The 22,275-nt window shown below is 44.7% G+C and overlaps 1 protein-coding gene across 1 annotated transcript in view; it reads right to left on the bottom strand.

Moving 5' to 3' along the window:
* PKD2L2 (polycystin 2 like 2, transient receptor potential cation channel) overlaps positions 1-22,275 on the bottom strand; it is a 1,643,803-nt gene that overhangs the window by 732,551 nt on the left and 888,977 nt on the right. Inside the window, exon 9 of the mRNA XM_086929456.1 lies at positions 8,232-8,413. Within this exon, the coding sequence (XP_086785582.1) occupies positions 8,232-8,413 (182 nt within the window). The remainder of the gene's footprint in view (positions 1-8,231; positions 8,414-22,275) is intronic.

Raw genomic sequence — 22,275 nt, 5'->3', positions numbered from 1 at the left:
GGGGCCTGTTGGGAGTTGTAGTGCTGGACCCACCCCCACCCACCCTGTACACATGCGTGCCTGTTGGGAGTTGTAGTGCTGGACCCACCCCCACTCCCGCCCTCCCTGTAGACATGGGGGCCTGTTGGGAGTTGTAGTGCTGGACCCACCCCCACCCCCACCTCCCTGCACACATGGCGGCCTGTTGGGAGTTGTAGTGCTGGACCCACCCCCACCCTCCCTGTAGACATGGGGGCCTGTTGGGAGTTGTAGTGCTGGACCCACCCCCATCCCCACCCTCCCTGTACACATGGGGGCCTGTTGGGAGTTGTAGTGCTGGACCCACTCCCACCCTCCCTGTACACATGGGGGCCTGTTGGGAGTTGTAGTGCTGGACCCACCACACCCTCCCTGTTCACATGGGGGCCTGTTGGGAGTTGTAGTTCTGGACCCACCCCCACCCTCACTGTACACATGGGGGCCTGTTGGGAGTTGTAGTGCTGGACCCACCCTCCCTGTAGACATGGAGGCCTATTGGGAGTTGTAGTGCTGGACCCACCCCCACCCTCCCTGTAGACATGGGGGCCTGTTGGGAGTTGTAGTGCTGGACCCACACCCACCCCACCCTCCCTGTAGACATGGGGGCCTGTTGGGAGTTGTAGTGCTGGACCCACTCTCCCTGTACACATGGGGGCCTGTTGGGAGTTGTAGTGCTGGACCTACCCCACCCTCCCTGTAGACATGGGGGCTTGTTGGGAGTTGTAGTGCTGGACCCACCCCCACCCTCTCTGTACACATGGTTGCCTGTTGGGAGTTGTAGTGCTGGACCCACCCCCACCCTCCCTGTACACATGGGGGCCTGTTGGGAGTTGTAGTGCTGGACCCACCCCCACCTTCACCCTCCTTGTAGACATGGGGGCCTGTTGGGAGTTGTAGTGCTGGACCCACCCTCCCTGTACACATGGGGGCCTGTTGGGAGTTGTAGTGCTGGACTCACCCCCCCCCTCCCTGTAGACATGGGGGCATGTTGGGAGTTGTAGTGCTGGACCCACCCCCACCCTCCTTGTACACATGTGGGCCTGTTGGGAGTTGTGGTGTTAGCTGTTTGACCACATGCAAGCCTGGGAACGTAGGAGGCTACATTTGTGTTTGATCATGGTGGATGCATTTGAGCCCTGGGCTTCACATTTGGGTGACTGTGTGGTCCACATGCATGGATTGGAGCCTTGGAGATGTGTCTTAGCAGTTGTGCAAGGCAGAACATGACAGTGTGTTAGTGGTCATTGGTTTGTAATTACCAGCCTCAACTCCCTCTTCTATTACTTACAGACTCTCAGGGTGCAGTATGCCTAGCACCTTCTCCTCCCATTTGGCATATGGTATTTGATCCGCGGGACTGCCACCGCCAGTGTCATGTGCCCGCAGGTGGTTCTTGGACCTGATGCCTTTCACCCTTGCCTTGAGGTAGTGCCACCGCCTCTGGATGTCGTGTTTGGTGCGTGGCACGGTCCCTGAAGCATTCACTCTGGTCACTATCCTGTCCCACATAGTGGTTTTAGTTGCCAAGGTGGTCTGCTGCACTAGGGTACCGAACAGATGTGGTTCGACACGGATGATTTCATCCACCTTAACCTTCAACTCACTCTCTGTGAACTTAGGGTTTTTCTTGGGGGCCATGGTGTGTGATGTGCATGGTGTTGGTGGTGTGGGGTGTGCAGGTGTGTGGTATGTAGGGATGGTGTTGTGGGGTTTGTGTGCTGGGTGTGTTGGTGAGCAGGTTGTATGTGTGTTTGTGTGTGTCTGTTGTGTGTGATGTGTTGCCTCTTTCTTCCAGCAATGCTGTGATGCAATGGATTGTGGTAATTTGAGGGATTCCTTTTATACTCTGTGTGGTGGTTGTGTCCCAATGGTTTTTAGCAGTCAGGTGTTCTGTGGGTGTGGAGACTTGGGTGCTCTTGTTTGTGCTGGGGGGAGGTGTCATTGGGGCGTGTAGTTGTTGGGTGTGAGTGTTCCAGGTGGGTGTGCGTCCTGTTTTTTTGTTTTACTATTTACTTCTGTCCGCCATTTTTGTTTCGGTTTGATGGCAGGGGTGATGTTCGTTTGGTCCTTCCGCAGCCAAGCTTCGTTTGTCGATGCTTTTTTACCGCGGCGGTCGAGGACGGTGGTGAGTTCCATTGGGATGGCGTGGTTATCCTAATCCTGCACCCGGACACTCCACAGGTCTGGCGGCTGTTGGGCCTGTTTCCGCGGTCGTTGCGTCCGCGGCGGACGGTGTTTCTGTGGTATCGTCCACGTGCGGCGGTTTTTGAGGTGATCCGTCCGCCGCGGTCGGTGTGTGATGACAGAAATATCCTAATCGCACCCGCGGTTTATCCGCAGTGCGGTCGGGAGTATATTTGCAGCGACCATGGCGGTCGGACGAGTTTCTGTCCGCCATCGTAATCGACGTGTTTATTTTTATCACCTCGGGGATCAATGCCAGTTTCAAATCAGGATCTGATGTCCCTATTGTTGATTTTAGACTAAAAGGATCTAATTCTATTCAATTTATCTGGTTATTAGTGCTTGAAATAGCTTCCAGATTCATAATTTGACAGATTTGATCCCTATTAATATTGGGCAAGGCTAGCTTTCTTGGTGATTGAGTGAAAGAGGGTAGAAATACATCATCAGTTGAATTTAACTCTATACCTGATGATATACTAATCACCATATTATCTTCTTTCCAACAAAAGTCCAAAGCCACTCCATCTAGTGTTACACCATCTTTTTCATCATTTTTTTAGCCTTTTTCAGATCCATCAATAGTCTTAGGTGCTGCTTTTTTCCTATTCCCAGTCCAACTGGACATGGTCAATATAGTTGTAGAACAAGGAATATGAAGCTTTTACAACCAGGGAATAAGTGCCCAGCACTAGATCAGAGGCCATGTTTTTATTTACCCTTGATGGTATTTGAGGAGAGATGCCGGCGGCAGCCAGATTCTTATCCACTAATTCTTCCTCTGGGAGTTGCATACAATTAAATGGTATTATGTCCAATTCTACACTACTTATTTCCAATGTTATTGCATCATTGGCCATCTTTTTTTGTATACAAATACATTTTCCTGCTTTTTTTTCCCAAGTGGAAAAGTAGTCAGTGATAGTTGACTGGAGAGCCTCATTATGATTCTTTGCATGATACAGCTCATAGGCATTTAAAGGGCAAGCCTTTTGGGGGACAGGCCCCAATTATTGTTGATGAAGTTAGCTTTTCTTCAATTTGTAGGGCTCTCCCTCTACCTACTGAGTCAGGATCATCTTTGGCCATTCTCTTTTTTCATTGCCTGATATGCTGTTGAAGCACTGTTCCACACAGGCGACCAGATCTCCTGGTCCCAGAGTTATTTGGCTGACAGTGCCAGTCACTTAATGTATGCTTTATGTTTAAATACAACAGATTGTTAAGATTCCAGAGCTCAGAGTGGCACTCACTTTATAGATGTTTTATGCTTAAACCCAGCAAGCTTTATAAATTCCAGAACCGTTGAGAAAAAAAACAAAAACTTATGTTGGACAATTACAATTGCCTCCTCACCTTATTGCCAAAGAAAGATGAATTTCAGGGGTGGTGAAGCCTCCAAGGCGAGAGACAACCTAAACCACCTCACTTTCCTGTCTCTCTACCCTCACAGGGTAGGTATCCGGGCCCATCTAGGTCCTCCTAATTCACAGACAGCTGAAATTACGGCCCCCTAACTGCCCAGACCTAATGCCGCACCTGGTCACCTCGCACCGGAGAAAGTCAACTGATGGAAGCGATTCACTATGGTAGAAGGGGGTGCTGTGCTCTGGTTGCTGGTGCGGGCAGGGCTCACCAGGACTGCCCACAGGCCGCAGCTGGCTCTAGCCTGGCTGCCTCTGCAGGAACTCCCAGGGCACGCACTCTGAGGCAACTGTCTACAGCCGCCGTGCTTGCACTCCCAGTGTGCTAGAGTGTGCCGAAGTGTGCCTGAACTTCTTTTGCCAGTTTGGTTCCTGTCTTGGCACCTTCCAAGGGATGCTCCACCTCAGCTACCTGACAAGGTGCCGGGCAATTGTCAAGCAGGTGTCAAACAGGAGCCGAAGTAAGGTTGAGCTGTCAGGGCCTCACTGGTGTCTCGTGCTCAGGTTCTTTATCCCTGGGCACCTCACTAACTATGGCGACTAAGATTGTGCAGTCACTATAGTTGCGGCTCCCTCGGATCTGGTGGGTCTGGGAGGAGGGGTGGAGGCAACAATTAGTGAGGGCCGACAGGCAGGCTGAATGTCGGAGGAAAGCAGCCACAGAATTGCAAGGGCTGCACAGTCACAGGCTGCAACTTGTAACGCCGGTCACTCCCTCTCGCGACTCTGACTCCACCACATAGCGCGACGGAGCAGGTCAGGCAGTCTGGTTACTCTGTGGGGTTGTGGAGTTGTACTCACAGGAAAGGGGATCGCGGTGCGGGGTGGCAAGCACAAGCCAAATCCAGCCGGAAACAATGTGTCCCTCAGTGTGCCGGCGTCTCACTCACGAACTTCCGGATCCGTCTGAATAGGGACTTATGTGGGTACACCAGTAGCCAATTGTGAAAGTACGAAAGTACTTCACAGAGCCATTTTAGGAGACAGCACAGTTGCTGGGGTCCTGATTATCAGGACCACAGCAGGCTGGGTGAAAAACACACTGAAACCTGGCAAAAAGTGGGGGTAACCGATAAAGCAGATCCTACTTTCCTACACTTTGAATTTAGTAAACACACACCAATACTAACTTGGTATATCTCCTACCTGGGAATATCAAATACACATAATAAATACTTCAAATCAGGCAAGTAACACAAGATAAACATATGGGAGATCAAACCATATTCTAAAACAGTGGAATGTTAAATGGATGCCAAAACAGGACTAATACCCAAGGCTAAAGCAGGGAAAGCACTAAACCACTAAAGGTAAGTAGCTAGGGACCCCGAGAAGCCTGAGTGCAGAGTGGTTACACTGGGTCAAACGTCCATAGGCTGACATAGGGTAAATCGTGGTTGGATTTTTACAGTTCTTGGACCCTTCCCAAAGGACCACGAGGAATCACTTGGATCAAGGACGGTTGGAGAGCCACCCCACCCGTGGATACCCAGGGAACCAGAATACCTACACCAATGGAGCCCTGGTGCATAGGGGTAACGTGGAGTGGGAACCACCCATAGACGCCAATGGAAGGTTGTGGAAGTTCAGCAACTAGAGCATCTCGTGTACCAGGCTGGTGGAACCAGGATGTGTATTCCAGATCAGAAGTACCTGAAAGCAGAGGGGACAGAGTGCAAACCACCTGGAGGTGACCAGGAGGCATAGGAGCACGATACCAGCCCTTGGATGGAGGTTCTTGGAGTAGCAGGGTGAGCTTAATTGTTGCAGCTGTGGAGATCAGGTGAATTTGTAGAAGGCCAGGAGTCATCTATGAGCTGTCTCATGATGGTTGAAGACACAGAAGTCAGTGGCTGGCAGAACCACCAGCAAGCCTTTTCAGCAAAAACAGTCGAGATGGAGCAAAAGATGCTTGGATGCAGACCTGTACAAACAACAATGTGGTCCTAATGGCCAAACATATGGTATTAATCCACGTATTAATGATCCAACTACTAGATCCTTGCGAGAGAGAGAAGAGAAGCACACTTTTTTTTCCCAAAGATAAATTCAATTTATATTTCAAAATGATTCAAAGCATACAATACATTAAGAAATTTACTTTGGTTACTCTAGAGTACTGCATAGAAAAGTGTCCTTAGAGGTGTTCTTGTTTAGAGTGATATAGCTTGTAGGTATTTCAAATCTAGTTGGAGCAGACTTGGTTGATCTAATGTGAGAAAAAACTGCATAGTCGTTGCCAATAAACTCAGAATAAGAGGTAGAAGTTGGCTGGAAGATGACCTTTGAAGAAGGGTCTTGAATATAACTGATATTGTTGCAAGTGGAACTGCCTCCCATTGGTGCATTTGGCTTAACTGCTCCTCTAGCTAGAACCTCATTGGTCCACAGATGAGACATGAGTGGGAGGCAAATCTAACAGGGTTGGAGAGTAGCCTCAAATGGAAGAAAAACAAGCAGAACATCCTAGAAGAATGTGAAAGTAGGGCAGATTGTGAACTTCTATTTCACCTCTTTTTCCACCTCATTTATTTTGAATGAAATTGTCTGGAACAACTTCAGAAAGTGATCAACTTCTATGTTTTGAAGTGTTTTGAAGAGCAAATTAGGGCAATGGTGTCTATAGTATCACAGCTGATGCAGGTGATAGATGGTGAGAAGTTGAAGGTGCTAGAATGAAGCGAGGAGAACAAGACCACCTTGGAAATGGAGTAGAAGACATGAGGGCTACTGGAATTACCTCCCATTTAGGGGAGTTTGCCTGATATTACTATGAATCAGCAGGCTGTGGGAGCTTCCTTTCTTTTCATTATTGAAGCCATTCAACAGAAAACTGCAGGGATCCCTTCAGTAACGTTGTTTTCTGACAATGGTTTCATGTCAACCACGTAGGAGAGAAACCAGAAGTCCTCAATGTTAGCTGTAGTCTTGATGGTAAATGACCTATGGACAGCGGCATTGATTGTGGTCTCAGTGTCGAAGATGGACTCGATGTTAAATTTACAGTAGTGTTTTACGTTGATGCATGCCTAGACGTTCAATAGTGATACAACGTCAAATGTCTTGGCAGCATAACAGCCTTCAAAGATGAATATGCTGCCACTGTACCTGTCCTCTATCTTAATGGCGGGCAGGAGCAGCGCCTTTTCCCATAAGGATGCCTCTCTTTGGAACTACCCAGTGGGGTGTCCCTGGAGAGTGCAGATGGAGCTGTACAGAAGGTTCCCCTTCCTCAGACCTTCCACAGCAGTCTTTGAAGCCTCTCTTGTAGGCCATGGAACCTAATCTTCTCTCTGGCCTTGGAAGTTCTTCTGGACATCTTCTGACAGTGGCAGCTGTCCTCATGAAAATGCTCTTCTGGCACGCAAACAATACAAATACACACAAAGAGGAGGTCCAGTGGAGATTTACAGACCTGCAGGTATTCACTCCCAATTCATATAACTAACACACAAAAAGAAATTCCTGCGTCAGAGACGAGAGAAAAAGGAAGAAACTAGCTGAACAGGGATATTCCTTTTAATGGACGAATTCCCTCACCCACCAGAGGTGACATGCTTCATCTTTGGGATTCTTCTCGCACAGGGACAGTTAATCACGGTGTGGGCATCAACTCTCTATCTCAGAAGAAAGAGCTCTTCTGATGTTTTTGGAGAGTAGGAAAAAAACCCTGTTTTAAGCTGACTGCAGGGTTTCTATTTACTCTTCTAAAACATCCGAGGAGCTCTTTCTTCTGAGAGAGGGTGTTGTAGTCTGCACCGTGATCAGCTGTCACTGTACTAGGAGAATCCCAATGATGATGCTTGTATGGTGGGTGAGTGAATTCGTCCTTTAAAAGTAATATCCTTGTTCAGCTAAGTTCTTCCTTTTTACCTCTTCTCAGACACAGGTGTATCTTTTTGTGTGTTAGGCAAACAATACACATGTCACGAGGTTCTGAGTTGGACTTCTTGCCACAAGAAGGACACTTCACAAAAACCGGACGCATTCTGTGAAAAAATGATTGCAGGAAATGATTAAAATATACTCATAGTCTTAAAACGCATTATGTGACAGCAGTATATACAGGTCTAGAAAGGTTTCCAAAGTCAAAAAGCCAACAAAGGTCATGTGCAGTGCTTCGTGATCCTGTTTCCAGGAACTGGAAAGCATAACTGAACTGCCAACTGTGAGACATGGTGGGACTTTGGAGGAGGGTGACTCCTTAGAGGCACAGTGCAAGTTTTGCACCCTCCATGAGTAGTAGCCTAATTGCTAACACTTCTCCGCTTTTCCTTTCTTTAAAAAAAAAAAGGTTTGTGAAGAAAGGTTTCTAGAAAACTTTACTTAAATTAGTGACTAGTTCAACTAAACTAGTTTCCTTTTTAAAAATCAAATACATGAAATATGGCCAATTATGAGGCTGCAAACATTTTTTTGCTGTTGAAAGCACACTTGGAGGAGAACAGATATTGTGATTAGGGTACATGTGCTAAGTTACTACAACCGAAGCCTTATTATTCTCAACATTTCTGCCTATGCATTACAAAACATAAGCTTAACATATTATTTGCTACATTTAAACACAATGACTGTAAGTTGTAAACGCATGATTGGGTGACTTACATGCAGTTCGGAAATGTTGAAAATTCTTCCACTTGAGTACCGAATATAAGGTTTGCCAATTGGGCATATGCTAGGAATATAATAAAAAACATAAAAGCAAATCCAGTAATGTCCTTTGCACAGCGAGATAAAGTGGATGACAGCTGACTCATAGTTTTGCTGAAACGTATATATTTAAATATCTACAAGACAAAAGAAACTTAAATTAACATACATAATTACTTGGTAAAGCTTTCTCTACAAAATCATAATTTATATTGTTTTCAGAGTACAGTGTGAACAATTATACATCTACATTTCTTTTCCTATTGCCAGATAATGGATCAAGTCTGAAGGGTGACACTCTCTACAAGTGGAATGACATTGACTGGGCAAGAAAATTAATGCACCGATAGGAAGTGAAGAGATAACAAGGAACACATTTTGCTTTATATTGTGTATGTGACATATCAGTCAGTCAGTCAAAAAACAACTTTATTTGGTTTATCATAACCATAAAGCATAGAGTAAAAAAATATGACAAGCACCAAATAGAAAACGTCATATTTAAGTAAAACATTTAAAACATTACCAAATCTAAAAATCTCTAAGCGGATCCACCCCTTGCATTTATTCATTATCTACTTTCAATAAGAGGGTGTCCACTTGGGTCATGAATTTTACACCATGACAAATTAAAATATGGGAAGGACCTCTCATCCAGCTTATTACCGCCTGCCTGCAGGTACGAATTTGTAAGTCCTTAAAAGGTGCCATTAGCAGTTTCCTTCGTTCTACTTTTAAATGATCACAAACGCACATCAAATGACATATTGATTCATTACGATATCCACATAGACTGCAATTTTCAGTTAGTTCTTTTCTTTTCCAGGTATGGACTAAATCCTTTGTATTATAGTCACTTAGTCTGTATGCAGTAAACTGCTTCTTTAAAGATAGCCGAAAATGAGCCACTAAATAGGGTTGCGGTTTTAATGTAGTATACAAATTTATTACCGCCCATGCGTGGCGTCGTTTGGACAGTCTTCTTTTGTCTTCCAGAAATGACAGTTTCTAGGCCGTGGCGTTACACGCTTTATTAAATGTTGTTCTCTCCATCTTTTGATTCCAAACTTCATCCATATCTAGCACCGCCAGGGCAGTTGGCAAGGAATTGCCCCATGTATTTTTTTTTTTTTTATATATTGAGTTTGTATTTCCATCCAACATAAATAGTTCAGCGATCCAGGTTCTGATGCTCTATTTTTCCAGCACAAATTTACAAATGTTTCTTTTCTTTGGTATTCCTGATTCTAGAGGCCAAATTCCAAGCGCACCTGTGCTGGAGATGCTCCCTTTGGGAGATTAAAAACTGCTTTGTATGTTTTTGTCTGCATTTCATTTAAAATAGCAGTTTCTTGGCCATGCCAGATTTCCATGTGACATATGTTTTAGCTAAATGCTTAGCACATCCAGTCTGGCCTGTCTCAATTAAACATGGCACTTTCCATTGCATGAACTGTGGCCATTGTTCGCCCCGGCTTGGAACACACTTCGCTTAGTGCTCATCTCAGAGAGGTATCTCTATGTCTTTCCAGAAGATGAACGAGTGGATGCCTGATTTGCCCTGAACAGAGCCCCCAAAACAGAAGGTCAACCAAAAACAAGGCACATCATTTGGAGTAAAGTGTTCATAGATGTATTTGCTTTTCAATCAATGGAAGCTTGCTTTAATAAACAAATCACAATGAAATTCAAAATTGCAAAGCAGTCACAAAATCCATACGCTAGTAGGTAGTATAAGTACCCTTTATATTAATACCTTTTGCTGGATCGTGCAGCCACTGGTTTGGTCAACTTTAATAAGTGGCATATCTTGGGATTTGTGGAAAGTATCAATCAAGACACTTTCAGCAGCAAGGGTCCCCGACTTTTTTAGGGTGAGAGCTCAGTTCCTTAAAGGGTGCTTCTCATTTTTAAATAAACACTTCTGGGAGACGTGTGGACCATTCTTTGATGGCATGAGAAAAACAATATGCTTCCCTACAGCATTATTTAAAGGCTGTTCACAGCAAGCCTTTGACCCAATAAAGCAGTGACTTGTGTGTAGTACGTAAATGAGCCTTTCTTGTCTTGTGGGTGATTAATTACAGTAGGCCTTCATTGCTTTCTCCTTGAAGTGGAGAAAAAAGCTGGTTAAGTACCTCTCCCTCCAGTAAGTATCAATTAGATCAAGTTGGCATCAACCATTGTTGGTGCTAGAACAAAGGCAGTTCAAGAGTTAACTCCTTTGGCATCACTGGATTTACATTCTAATGGATACCAATTAGGTGTCTTAATATATAGAGCTCTGGTTCAATCCACTAAGTATTCCTATCATGCCGTCTTGCGGAAGCCAAGCCAGGAAAGTATACATTAATGTTACATCTAAAGATCTACCATCTCGTGGAGAGCTTAGCAACTGAAACTCACAGAATGCTGCCATGAACATTATGACTTCTTCAGTTTGCTTCCAGTGCTGCTTGATAAAGCCTGACTGATGTTCTCGGCATCAACAGTTCTTTAGAATGAACCTCCACTGGGCTGATCTGAAAATTACTACGTTTCAGAACCTGTTTGGGGGAGGGGCGCCGGATAGGGCAAGTAAGGGTTACTTGGGCCAAAGCCATGAGAAGATGTGGTTGTTTGACTCTAAAACCAGTGCTACTTTAGCTCTGCAAATTGGGCAAAGTATAACCATTTCAGCACTTGACTCTCAGCGGTAGTGATGGCGAGCAGTCACAGGCTTTTCAGGAGGGTTAGTTAGTGTGGGTGTACTACATGCACAGCACTCAACACACCCAACAGCGCAATAATGTGATTGCTTAGCCCAGTGCTTATCTTTATCACACAGTACTACGCACAATCGCAAAAATCAGACACCCAAGGTATGGGTGCCAGGTATTACCTTCATGCTAAGATACCCTCCCTTGCACCTTCCTACTCTAAGGGTGCTCTGGTGTGGACACACAGTTCAGTGGAGGTGCTTCTACCTTTGAGTTAAGATTTTATGTGGTGATAGCAAGCACTTAGCCTCTCACTTTTGGTTTAGTTCCACAGCAGCCTCGCTTCAGCCTCTTATGCTTCAGTCCACACTGGGGGAGGTGTTGCATTATTCGACCAGCTCACTACTTCACTCCCCCAGCAGACAGATGGAGCTGCACAACAGTTCTCTGGAGGCAGTGATGGCAGGAGGCTGTCTTAAGGCTGTGGCCTTTTTCTGGACAGTCAGCGTTGAGTCCATTGGTTCCGGTTGGTTCACCCTACTTCATAATGGGTGAAACTTTGGTTGAACCACTCTGGCCTCCCGAGTCGAGGCTTCGATGCAGTCCGCCTCCAGGCGTAGGTCTGACAGACAAGTTGCTTCAAGGTTTTGTCAGGAAATTATGGCTGGATTCGATTAGGTGAACTTCTGGGACAGTGTCACGGGGAGCCACTCAGTTGCTCTGCACATGCTGACAAGTGCTTCAACATAGTGGCTTATTTTCCAGTGGTGTAGTCTGTATTGGCAAGTGTCAAGATAAGCCACAATATTGAGCCGTTCAAGTTCACTTGAGTGCTACAAAAACTCTGTTTCCGTAATAGTGACCAGCTATGAGCTAGGGGCACACCATTCACAAGTCTCGGCTCGATGAACCCACAGCACAGTTGTCAACTGTGAGGGACTGGGGTTTTCTGTATATGTCTTGGAGGGTAATCATGAAATAACCCCCACCACTGGTTGTAAGGACCTTTGTTCATTGACAAAGAGAAAGAAGGAGCAATCATCTACATATAAACATAGTAACGATTATTAGACTTTTAGCTCAGGCACTAAAGAAAATAAGTGGGAGTTAAAAGGTTTTATATTCAATTCTTTTAGTTTGTCATCATTTATTCATTTAGTATTGCTATTCAGATTCCAGCATTTAAAAGCAAATATAATCCATTAATCACCATTTGATTAAAAATAAAATACAATGTTCATTAAAATGAGTAAATATTGAAATAAAACAGCAAGGATGTTCCATAAAGGAAATTCCCTAATCCAAATTAAATTAGAATAATAAGAGAATTAGGTGACAGTTCAGCTACCCATAGGAGTACTGATGAGAAAGTCAATGTTTAAGCATAAAGCCTTTTCATATCAGACTGGAAAATAATCACAGTCACAAATCAGCAGACAATAAAGAAACAGGCTAAATAACCTTTCATATAGAGAAGTGTAAGAAACTCAGAGAAGTGTAAGAAACTCAGAGATGAGCCTCTAGCCAAAGTGTCGGGAAAGGAATCCTACTCTGCTCTAGGAACACGCACTAATATAAATAGATTATATTCTATGTGCAACATTATTCTCTTTCTTCTCCTGACTCCTTCGGTAAAAATTCAGAAAATTCCTGGAACTAAGCAAACTCTTAATTTTCACATGCTGGGACAATAGACTTTCAGACATTAGACCTTGACAAGTTCAATTGTTGCTGTTTTGTGGTCCAGACAGTTTTTATCTTGACTCATTTTTCCTGGTGCCTTCTCTCCTCCTGGTGAGCGCCACTCTCTATCAGTTGTCTAATACAAAACAAATGTCTATTCACTAGCTATTAGAAGGCTTCTGGAAAAATACTACACCTGTAAAAGAGAGAAAAACATTGTGTGCAAACAACTATTCAATGCGGAAAACAGGTCTTTCAGTGTTATTGCATTATTTTCCAGTTAACATGGCATCGACTGACTTACCTAATTCACACTTTTATTTCACATTTAGGTCTATAATATTTAAGTATGATTACCTATTACAACTTTTGCACTTAATGTATATTTTAATTAAATGTAAGCTTGATTATCAACAGCCATACCTGTCGTTGATCAGGAAGAGAAGGAAAAGGCTGACTCTCTTGTAAAGGCTGGTTCATACTCTGACAACAGGAACTGCAATCCCAACTTTCACCCCTATCTTCCACTAAATTACAGCGTCAGGAGGACAAATCAGCAGCCTTCCGAATCAAAAGGACCGAATAAAATTTCTAAGGCGAAGCCGGTCTCCTCTGTCCCTACTTTACCGTCAAACTTCCCTCCAGTCTCAGGAATGTCAGCAATAGACTTTCACTATTTGGGAATGGAATCTCGACTCCATCTTCTGTACATGAACAGGCCAGGGCTTCCAAAATGGAACCAGAAGGCCTGTGTCGCTCTGGTTTCCTCAGGCACTAACTTACGTGTTTCACAAACAGACCACACATAACATACATACACCCATGCACTCTGGATGTTAGTGCAGAGGTCCAGGTTCATCTGTAGCAGTGGTACTTTGTTCGGAGTACTCCAGTAAATTTCCACTCTTGTGACACAAGTAAAAGTTCTGGTCGCATTAGGATTTCGAAAAACACAATGTGCTGCTACCACTACGCATCAAACATGCACTTGGGATTTTAAAAAAAGAATATATTTTTAATGCAGTTTTGACATATACCTAGGCATTGTGCCAACTGGGAAGCATATTGCTCTCTGGGTGACATAATGCATTACCATACAATGCAGCAGTGTGAACGGTTGGAGATTATTAACAAATCCAAAGCTAGTAAGCTGCTTTCGTTTTTGGGAGACTATAAGTGAGCGTGCCTAGACACAGGTGACAATAACTGGTGCGAGTTACACAATCAAACAGAACTGATTAAAACCAAAGTAAACATAACATTCCTACACCCACCATATGTGATAGAGTTAATAATACGACAACGAGGGTTTACGGCGGTCAGGCAGGGGTTCCAATCAGTACTAGATATTATTGTGCAACTGAGGAACAACACGTAAAAGAGTTGTTCATCAGTTTGTAGATCCTAACAGAGTTTCTCTAGGAGAGTATCCCAACTGTCAGAAATGGAGTATTTGTGGAGACCTTTTGTTTCCTCTCTCTCTAAGGCATTACTTTCCGCTTGAGCACAGGCTAATGATGGAGCAGGGTTTTTGTGAAATAAAACCTGCTCAGATTGAACCCTCAGTAACATTCACTAATGGTGTGCAGTGAAAAATGTATGCCAAAAAGCGCCTAACATGAGGGAAAATGCTGCTGCTGAAGTAGGCCGCAAATGCTGTTTGACTAACGAAAGTAAAAAGAACTAATGCTGCTATTGTGCATGTTTTTAACGTTTGCAAGGAAAATAATATTAAACATGGGTTGCGCATGAATAGATGCAGTACTGGGTTGGAGCGTAATGAAAAAGCAGTACAAGTGAATAATAATGCCTGCAGGGACCGGGCTGGGAACTGAAAGCAGCCCTGGCAAATTTTCCCAGACCAGCCCCCGTCCGGCGCGTAGCGAACCAGCCCCCGTCCAGCGTGTAGCGAGCGAGCGCAGCAAGCGAGCCCGATGGCCACTAGGGGGGATTGGGGGGGTTCTCCCCCAAGAAATTTTTGAAAAACAACAGACAAAAATGGTGAATTTTACAGCACATTTTTCATTACATATTCAAATTGTATCAACTTTCAAAGCACAGTAAACAGTAGATGATGACCTTAAAGAACATCAGGTTACCCACCCAGTCATATGTATTCATAGGCATTCTTTCAGAGAGCACCAAAAATAGTCTTGGGCCAAGAGGTTTTAACTAGGGCTCCCGGTTTTATGGTATTTTTTTTTTTAAAATTTCTGTCTGTATTTATCCATATTTATTTTTTTGTATTTTGTTCTGTATATATCTGTATTTATTTTTGTTGCAAACAAAAAAAGACTTTGCAGCTAGTGTTTTTCCACATTTATTTAAATAGACTAGATGTATATATGCGCCAAATTAAGTAAAAACAATAGTCATCTGAAAACTTTGTCACAGAGATTACTTGCAGTATTAGTGAGCTGCTGCTGTGTTAAAATATTGAAAACACTGTCATTAGCCATGATTATTGTAAATACATTTAGAATTTAGACAAGTGCACCTATGCATTTTCAGTGACCTGAAATTAGCCCCCCGCCCCCTAAAATCTGGCTCTAGTTGTGCCTTTGCCAACTACAGTGGCCTGCAGAGGACATGAAATGACTGCAGTTTCGCCTCCGAATTCCTTTGCTACTTGCACACGAGTGTGGAAAACACCTGCCCTCTGTGGCACGGAGCACTCACACAACATGTGTTCCCACTGTGGCCTGGATAAGATGTGCTGAAAGGCGCTTTCAATTCATCGCCTTCACGTTTGACACTGTTGGTTTTCTGCATTCAGAAAACAAACGCAGAACATTCACCAAGCGAGGGGGCTGTCACTAGTTCTAGGGCCCTTTGAGCCAAGCAGAGGGGGCCCCTCATATCAGCAGCTTTGACCTCTGCACACATGAAACCAAGAGGGGACATTCAGGTAACTTTAATGTCATTTAAAACTGAATTAGGAGAGACCACGTAATTGTGTGCACCACTGCTCACTACTGGCATCAGTGAAAGTGTGCAATGCTGGCAGCAAACACAGGTGCCTGTCAGCACTGAGCTTCCAGAGCAATGCTGCTGTAAGGCGCTACAAGGCAGCTACCCAGGGAGATACTAGGTGGGAAGCAGCAGGATACCCCTGGAGCCACCAGCCACGATCGTAGGGCGCACAGGCTTTGCCTCCAGGTGCACAAATGAATGCCCTGGTGAAATAGGGATTCCTCTTCAAGGCTGCTGGGCACATCCCTGGGCACCTCATTTTTGAGTGAGGTGCTGCAAAACGTGCACCTGCCGGTGGGAGCACATTTGAGTACTCTTAGTAAAATACACGGCAGCAACGCTGTGTGTGCAAGTTTAGGTGTGAATCACTCGCTCTTACAGTGTGCACACGCCTGGCTGCCTCTCTTTTGGGTGAGACTGGCGTGCAATGCCCTTTGAGCTCAAAGGGCTTCAGCTCCCCTCCCCTCCCCACCGCCCCCAACCTCCCCAGCCCCCCTTGTGTGTCAGCCCGGGCTGAGACAGCTTCGGGCACACACAAACATGATCTTATCCCAGCCGCACCAGAGTACTTCTAAGGTCTTTAAAAGACCATTTAAGTGTTAACTAGGCCCCTGCCAGAGATTAATGGGCCAGCAGGAGTTAATGTGGGCAGGCATTCTCCGCAGTCAGGAAGAGGGGCATGTCAGCCAACCCTGGGCTCAGGGCTGGAGCATGGATTGCTGAACAATTCTCAGAATCTGATTTGGAGGTATTTTTCCGCTTCTATTTATAAATATAGACGGAAGGAAAATATTTTTCCGTCTGTATTTATATGTAAAAATCCGTTTAAACGGAAAACCGGGAGCCTTAGTTATAAGGGCAGTCGGGCTAGGCGCTAGCCACTGCCAGTAGAAAATTATGGTTGTGGTCGCTTACAAAGGCAGCTTCAAGCAGCTTTTGGGGGATTTTCTTTTTCTGCTGCTAGTGCGACTATGATTCGCGATGACCAGAGGCGATTTCTAATTGAAAGACAAAGAAGCAAGCAACAAGCAAGCATAGGATCGGGAGAAATTAAGTCCTATAGACCAATAAATGTTTACGCAAAAGAGCAGACACAGAAGCAATAGGCAAACTTCTTGACTGAGTATAAGAAGGCTAGTAAAATGCTTGTAAAACATCTTAAAACGTAAAGCAAGATGCTCTGAAATATCCTTACATCAATCTCTGTGGGCATTCTCAAAATAGTCCCTTTAAAGTTAAGACAAGAGTTATACAGTACTGCTAGATTCTTTTTTGAAAAGCTACCTAAATTCTCAGTAAAAAAAAAGACGTATCTTTTAAAAGCTAAACATTTTTAACATGCCTATTGCTTATAAAATCATAATTATCAAGCACATACATCAACCGAAGGAATTGCGATTCCTTAATAGTGATTATTAAGGAATCGCTATTAAGGACTCACAATTCCTTTTGCATGTAGGAATTGCAAAGTAATTTGCGATTCCTACACATTCCCAAATAGCGAATTGCAAATTGCGATTCGCTATTAGGGAATGCCTAGAGGCCCGTAGGAATGATTGGGAGAGCATTGGCAAATTACGATTACCATTTAGATAATCACAAATTGCAAATGCAATTTCAAGGGTGCTAGGGTGCCAAAAGGCCACCCTGATGCACCCCCAAAAATGGTATGTGTGCACATGTGGCGTACACACATGCCCTTCTAAGGATTTGTAAATTAACATCAACTTGAAGTTGATGTTAATTTGCGATTCCTTAATGCAAAGTCCCATTCTGAGAATGCTTCTTGCATTGCATTTTGGGAATCGCAAATTGCGATTCGCTAACTGCATTCGCAGAATAGGTGATCGCAAAAATTGTGATTACCTGTTTTGCGAATGCATTTTGGGTTGATGCATAGGAAATACCTGTTTACCGGTTGCAAGCGGGATGATTCTGCGAATCAGCCCATTTGCAACCGGTAAATAGCATGATGCATGTGCCCCTGAATTCTCACTACAGAGTATTGATTTCTACACAAAATTCAAATTTCAAACTGTGGAGAGCAACTGACCTCATATGTTTCCTTTTCTAAACCTATAAAAAAAACATTGGTCATGTATTGGCACCATTATTGTGAAATCGTTGTAATGAATTTGTGCACAAGGCTCTGACAGATGCCATTTTTCCATCTAAATACATATTATTGATCACAAGACAAAATAACGAACATTAAATATAAACTGTTATTTTACAAATAAATAAGGACTGTAAATCATATGCAAACATTCTCTTAAAGGGACTATTCGAAGTTGACACTTTAATCACAAAGCCCCAATGAAGTCGGATTTCTACTGAGCTAACTACCTCAGTATCCCGAGTAGAAAGACCCCAGATCTGCTGTTGGGTCCTTTACCATAGAAGTCGGAAACGTGTAGGGCAGTATCTTCTTGCGTTTTATGCTCCAAACATTATATGCATTTGGATGAGGCTCAAAACAACCATATATTCAAGACATCCCTGGTCCTTCGCCCCAGTTCTCAAAAAACATCATACTAATCTCAGGGCCAAACCTCATATTAACAAGCATTTGCAATGCAACAGATCTCGCATTTGCGAAGGTGCAAGCTATTGACATTGTAAATGAGAATGCTTTTTATTTATGTTTTAAAAACCAAAACATAAATAAAAGGCATTATCATTTACAATGCCAGTAGCTTAAAGTCACGTAAATGCGAGACCTATTGCATTGCAAATGCTGGTTAATAACACTGAGTGGTAGTTATTGTCAATGTCAACGGCAATTAAACCAATTTGCAACATGTTTGAAATGTACAAACGTGAGGGAGGGGGCATTGGGGGGGAGAGGTCGAGGAACAAGGATGTGAGGGGGCCTGCTCCTGCGTCACTCCCACTCTCTGCGCTGTAGGCTACACACATCCCATGATAAATGAGACACGTCCGGACCGTAGTAGAAACCTCTGCTGTGAGACAGGCAGGCCAGGCCAGGCCAGACCACTTGCAGTAGAAGGTGAAAGTGAAACTGGGCATACATTGGCACAGCATTGGCACAACGAATGAGGAATGGTGAGCAGGCAGCGCGACGTGACTGTACCACCACACTACCTGATAAGTTAGAACCTCAGTGAGTCTCTCGGGCCGAGAGTTTAGAACTTAGTTATCAGGTGGTACTGGTACATAGTTGGCAGCGAGATGCCGGGGGACAACGCTACCTACAGACACGAGCGCTAATGAGAGCAGCAGCGCTGCGCGAAGAGTGGGCCGCCCCACCGTCCATCTCCAACCACCCAATGCCATCCGCATCCATCCAACACCCATTTGCATCCACCATCGTCCATCTCCAACCACCCAATACCGATCCGCATCCATCCAGCATTCACTTCCATCTGTCTAAAGTCACTTCCATACAACGAAAGCCATCTGAAAGCACCCAGCACCGCCCTGAATTCATCCCACACCAATTTTCATCTGTCCAAAGATCACTTCTATCCAACCACAGCTATCTCCAACCCCCCATCTGCATCCATCCAACACCCACTTCCATCACACCAAACTCCATCTCTCCAGAGGTCCCTTTCATCTAACCACAGCACTCTCCAACCAGCCAACGCCCATCTGCATGCATCCAACACCCATCATGATCGAACACACACCCGCCTCTATCAAATGCGCACTTCATCCAACCAAATCATCGCCATCAAACCAACTCCACCTACATCCCCCAACATTCACCTATGTCCATCCAACACCCATCTCTAGCTGGCAAATGCCCATTTCAAGCCACCAAGCGCCCACATTCAGGTGCCCTCTCCAGCCGGTCAACCCCCCCCCCATCCTTTCCTGCAACAGAAAAATCTCGACGTGGCAACAACGGAGATGTGACCACATTACAACGTTCATCTTTCAGATGTGAAATACAGCGCCTCCTCCAAAGCCGGTCCATTCAAAGCACTGCTTCCCAGTGCCTTAGGCCAGGGCGTCTGTGTCGTGCTGTAAGGGCACACCCAGAGTTTGCACAGCACGGTGCTGTGGTCAGCAGGTCACAATGACAGCACCAGAAGACATTCGATGCATAGATAGGGGGCTAATATGCCAACTCTACATCTTGTACTCTGCCCCCTGCTGCTGATCTGCATCATCTGCTCCGGATTGATGTGGTAAAAAATAATGTGGATAAAGCCCAAGGGAGGTGTACCTGCGCCTGAGTAGTAACCCCGATTAGGGCGCGGACTGGAGTTTGCGCCTGAATCTAGATTGGCGCTACACTTGGGGGGAGCTGCGCCGGAAGTCAGGGAAAGCACTAGTCGGAAAACTGGAAATATGGACACCGCGGCCAGTTGAACCAGAGACTTCCCAACAACCATCATCACGTCCCCAATGTTACCGCAAACACTGCCTCAAGCAAACAAAAATGTGTGTGTTCCCACTTACCTTGCAAAACACATATGTAGCGTGTCTTTGACTGTTCAAAACAGCCCCAATTCTCAAATGTGGGTCACTTTTTAGGGCTCGCCTGCTGTGCGCATGAGCACAGCTGGAAGCTCTATAGGGGCTTATCCAGTGTTGAACCACCACTGGCGATTCCCCTGGCGATTCCTTTAAGTGCATGTGCTTTTTAGGTCATTGCGCAAGCGCAAGCCCTAAAAAGCGCGTGCACAATGCCACCAGCCATCTGCCTGCCTGCCTCGCATTACCACATCAAAGGCAGCCGTCCCAGGTCATTTGTCACCTCCTAATTATTCACTGCCTGCCGGCCGTATTTTCAGTTTCGTCTCCTAATCTTCCCGCCCCTTGCTGCAGCAACTGTTTATGCTCTGCTTGAAAAGAAACATGGAATGCATGCTGTATCCAGGACCACGAATTCCATTTTACCTATCAGGTTTTGGGACTAGCTATTATGATGTTGCATTATTTGCTTTAAAAATCTGGGAATTTAGTTTCCCCTTTGATTTGCACAGAGGTGGAGCAAGTTTTGGCTTTCAAAATTAAAGTCTCCTGCCGAAATCGGATGTGTTGGCGTGCACAACTGTTGTCCTAGTGTGCAGTATATCACATTCTGCGCTCAACAATATCCTTTCTTTCACACTTTTCGTCCCCAAAAAAGTTTTTGTAAATTCGATGTAACTAACTGAAAATCTGAAAAGCAAAGATATTTCCATGCACTACTTATCTTCTTGTGGTCTTTTACAAAAGTATGCATTCTCCTGGAGTTATAGCGGAAGGCATGCCACACATCAGTTGAGTTATCTCTTGCCCCATTAGATTGCACCCGAGTCTAGCTGTTTTTTAGTGTATTTTCCAAAATGAATTACTTTTTCGATCTGTAATTAGACAGACTAGTCTTCATTGTCTGGTGAGGAACCAGGATTGGGCGAAAAGGACCCCCGGCTTTAATCCTTAGTTCCCATGTGAAGAATTGTCCAGGTAGCAGTTTGATTGTTTTTTGCAACACATCGTGGATAGTTTAAAATACTGTAGATTCATAACTAATGCTAGATTTATGTGCCCTTTTCGAAGTGACAGCTTGTTGCCACCCCCTGTCCCTGAGCAAAGGAACATCTTTTCCTGGTTGTAGTGACAGTGGGTAATCCTCTACTTGTCACCCTAGGCGGCTGGCTTGTCTTGCCTTGTCCTACCACCCACTCTTCATAAAGTCTCGACCTGCTGATTGCTTTTTTCCAGCACTAGTCACTTTTTCCCTACATCCCGTGTTTGCACGGGAGGTGAGATTGGAAAAAATCCAAGGCCAGACATTTAAGTTGCTCCATGGACAAGATCGATTTTTATTCGTTTCCTTGTGCTGACGCACATGGTTTAGTATTTTGAGAGCTCGGGTATGTCAAGCTGCGTTCTCCAGCTGCGCAGCAATTAGCCTTTGGAGATGTCGGGTCAGGCTGGAGTGGAGGTCGGCAGCGTCATAAGCTGCAATGGGATGTTTGCATGAAGTCAAGTGTTGATGTATGCCCCCATTAGCCAAACCTTGGCAGTACGTCTGATTTTGTCTTACCTTTTATCGTGTATTCTTTCACCTTGGAAACCTTGTATTTATGAATTTACTGGCTTGCCACGTACGGTCTGAAGACAATCAAACCTTGCCATTTCATGTTTCTCACACCAGTGCAGCGCTGCCTTTCCTACTTTTAGTGTGATTCAGGCACTGGCGTAAGGGGTTGCGTTTAATGCCTGGGTCCCATGACCTGGCCCCTTCAAATAATTTTTCTCGTCACCTTTAGTAGTGCGTAAAGCGTCAATTTTGTTTCAAACAATTACCGCCAGTGGCTTGATAGACTTAATTAAGGATACATGGGTGGGGTTTAGGTGTTCGGGCTATGCCGACCACTAAGAAATGCTTTCTCGGGCTGGCTGTTGAGCCAAGCAGGTTTCGCCAGAGTATAGCAACACTCAAGACAAAGGAACAGGTCTCCCTGCATCTTTGTAGAGCATAATTTAATTACAACACAGGCCTTGTACATTTGATTTTATATGGGCGGTGAATGTTCTTGAAGTCCTTCATATATCTATTCACTCTTTCCTTAAGAGGGCTTTTCGGAGTTTTGGTTTAAGTACTGAGTGCACTGTGTAGTAGCTAGCTAAGGCGCAGTTATGTTGCCATGTGCTGTTGCCGTGCCCAGACAACATTCATA

The sequence above is a fragment of the Lissotriton vulgaris genome, chromosome 7, assembly GCF_964263255.1.
Source record: "Lissotriton vulgaris chromosome 7, aLisVul1.2, whole genome shotgun sequence".
In the NCBI taxonomy this organism is placed as follows: Eukaryota; Metazoa; Chordata; class Amphibia; order Caudata; family Salamandridae; genus Lissotriton; species Lissotriton vulgaris.
The sequence above is the reverse complement of the archived record's forward strand: the minus strand, read 5'-3'. Positions and strand labels throughout refer to the sequence as shown.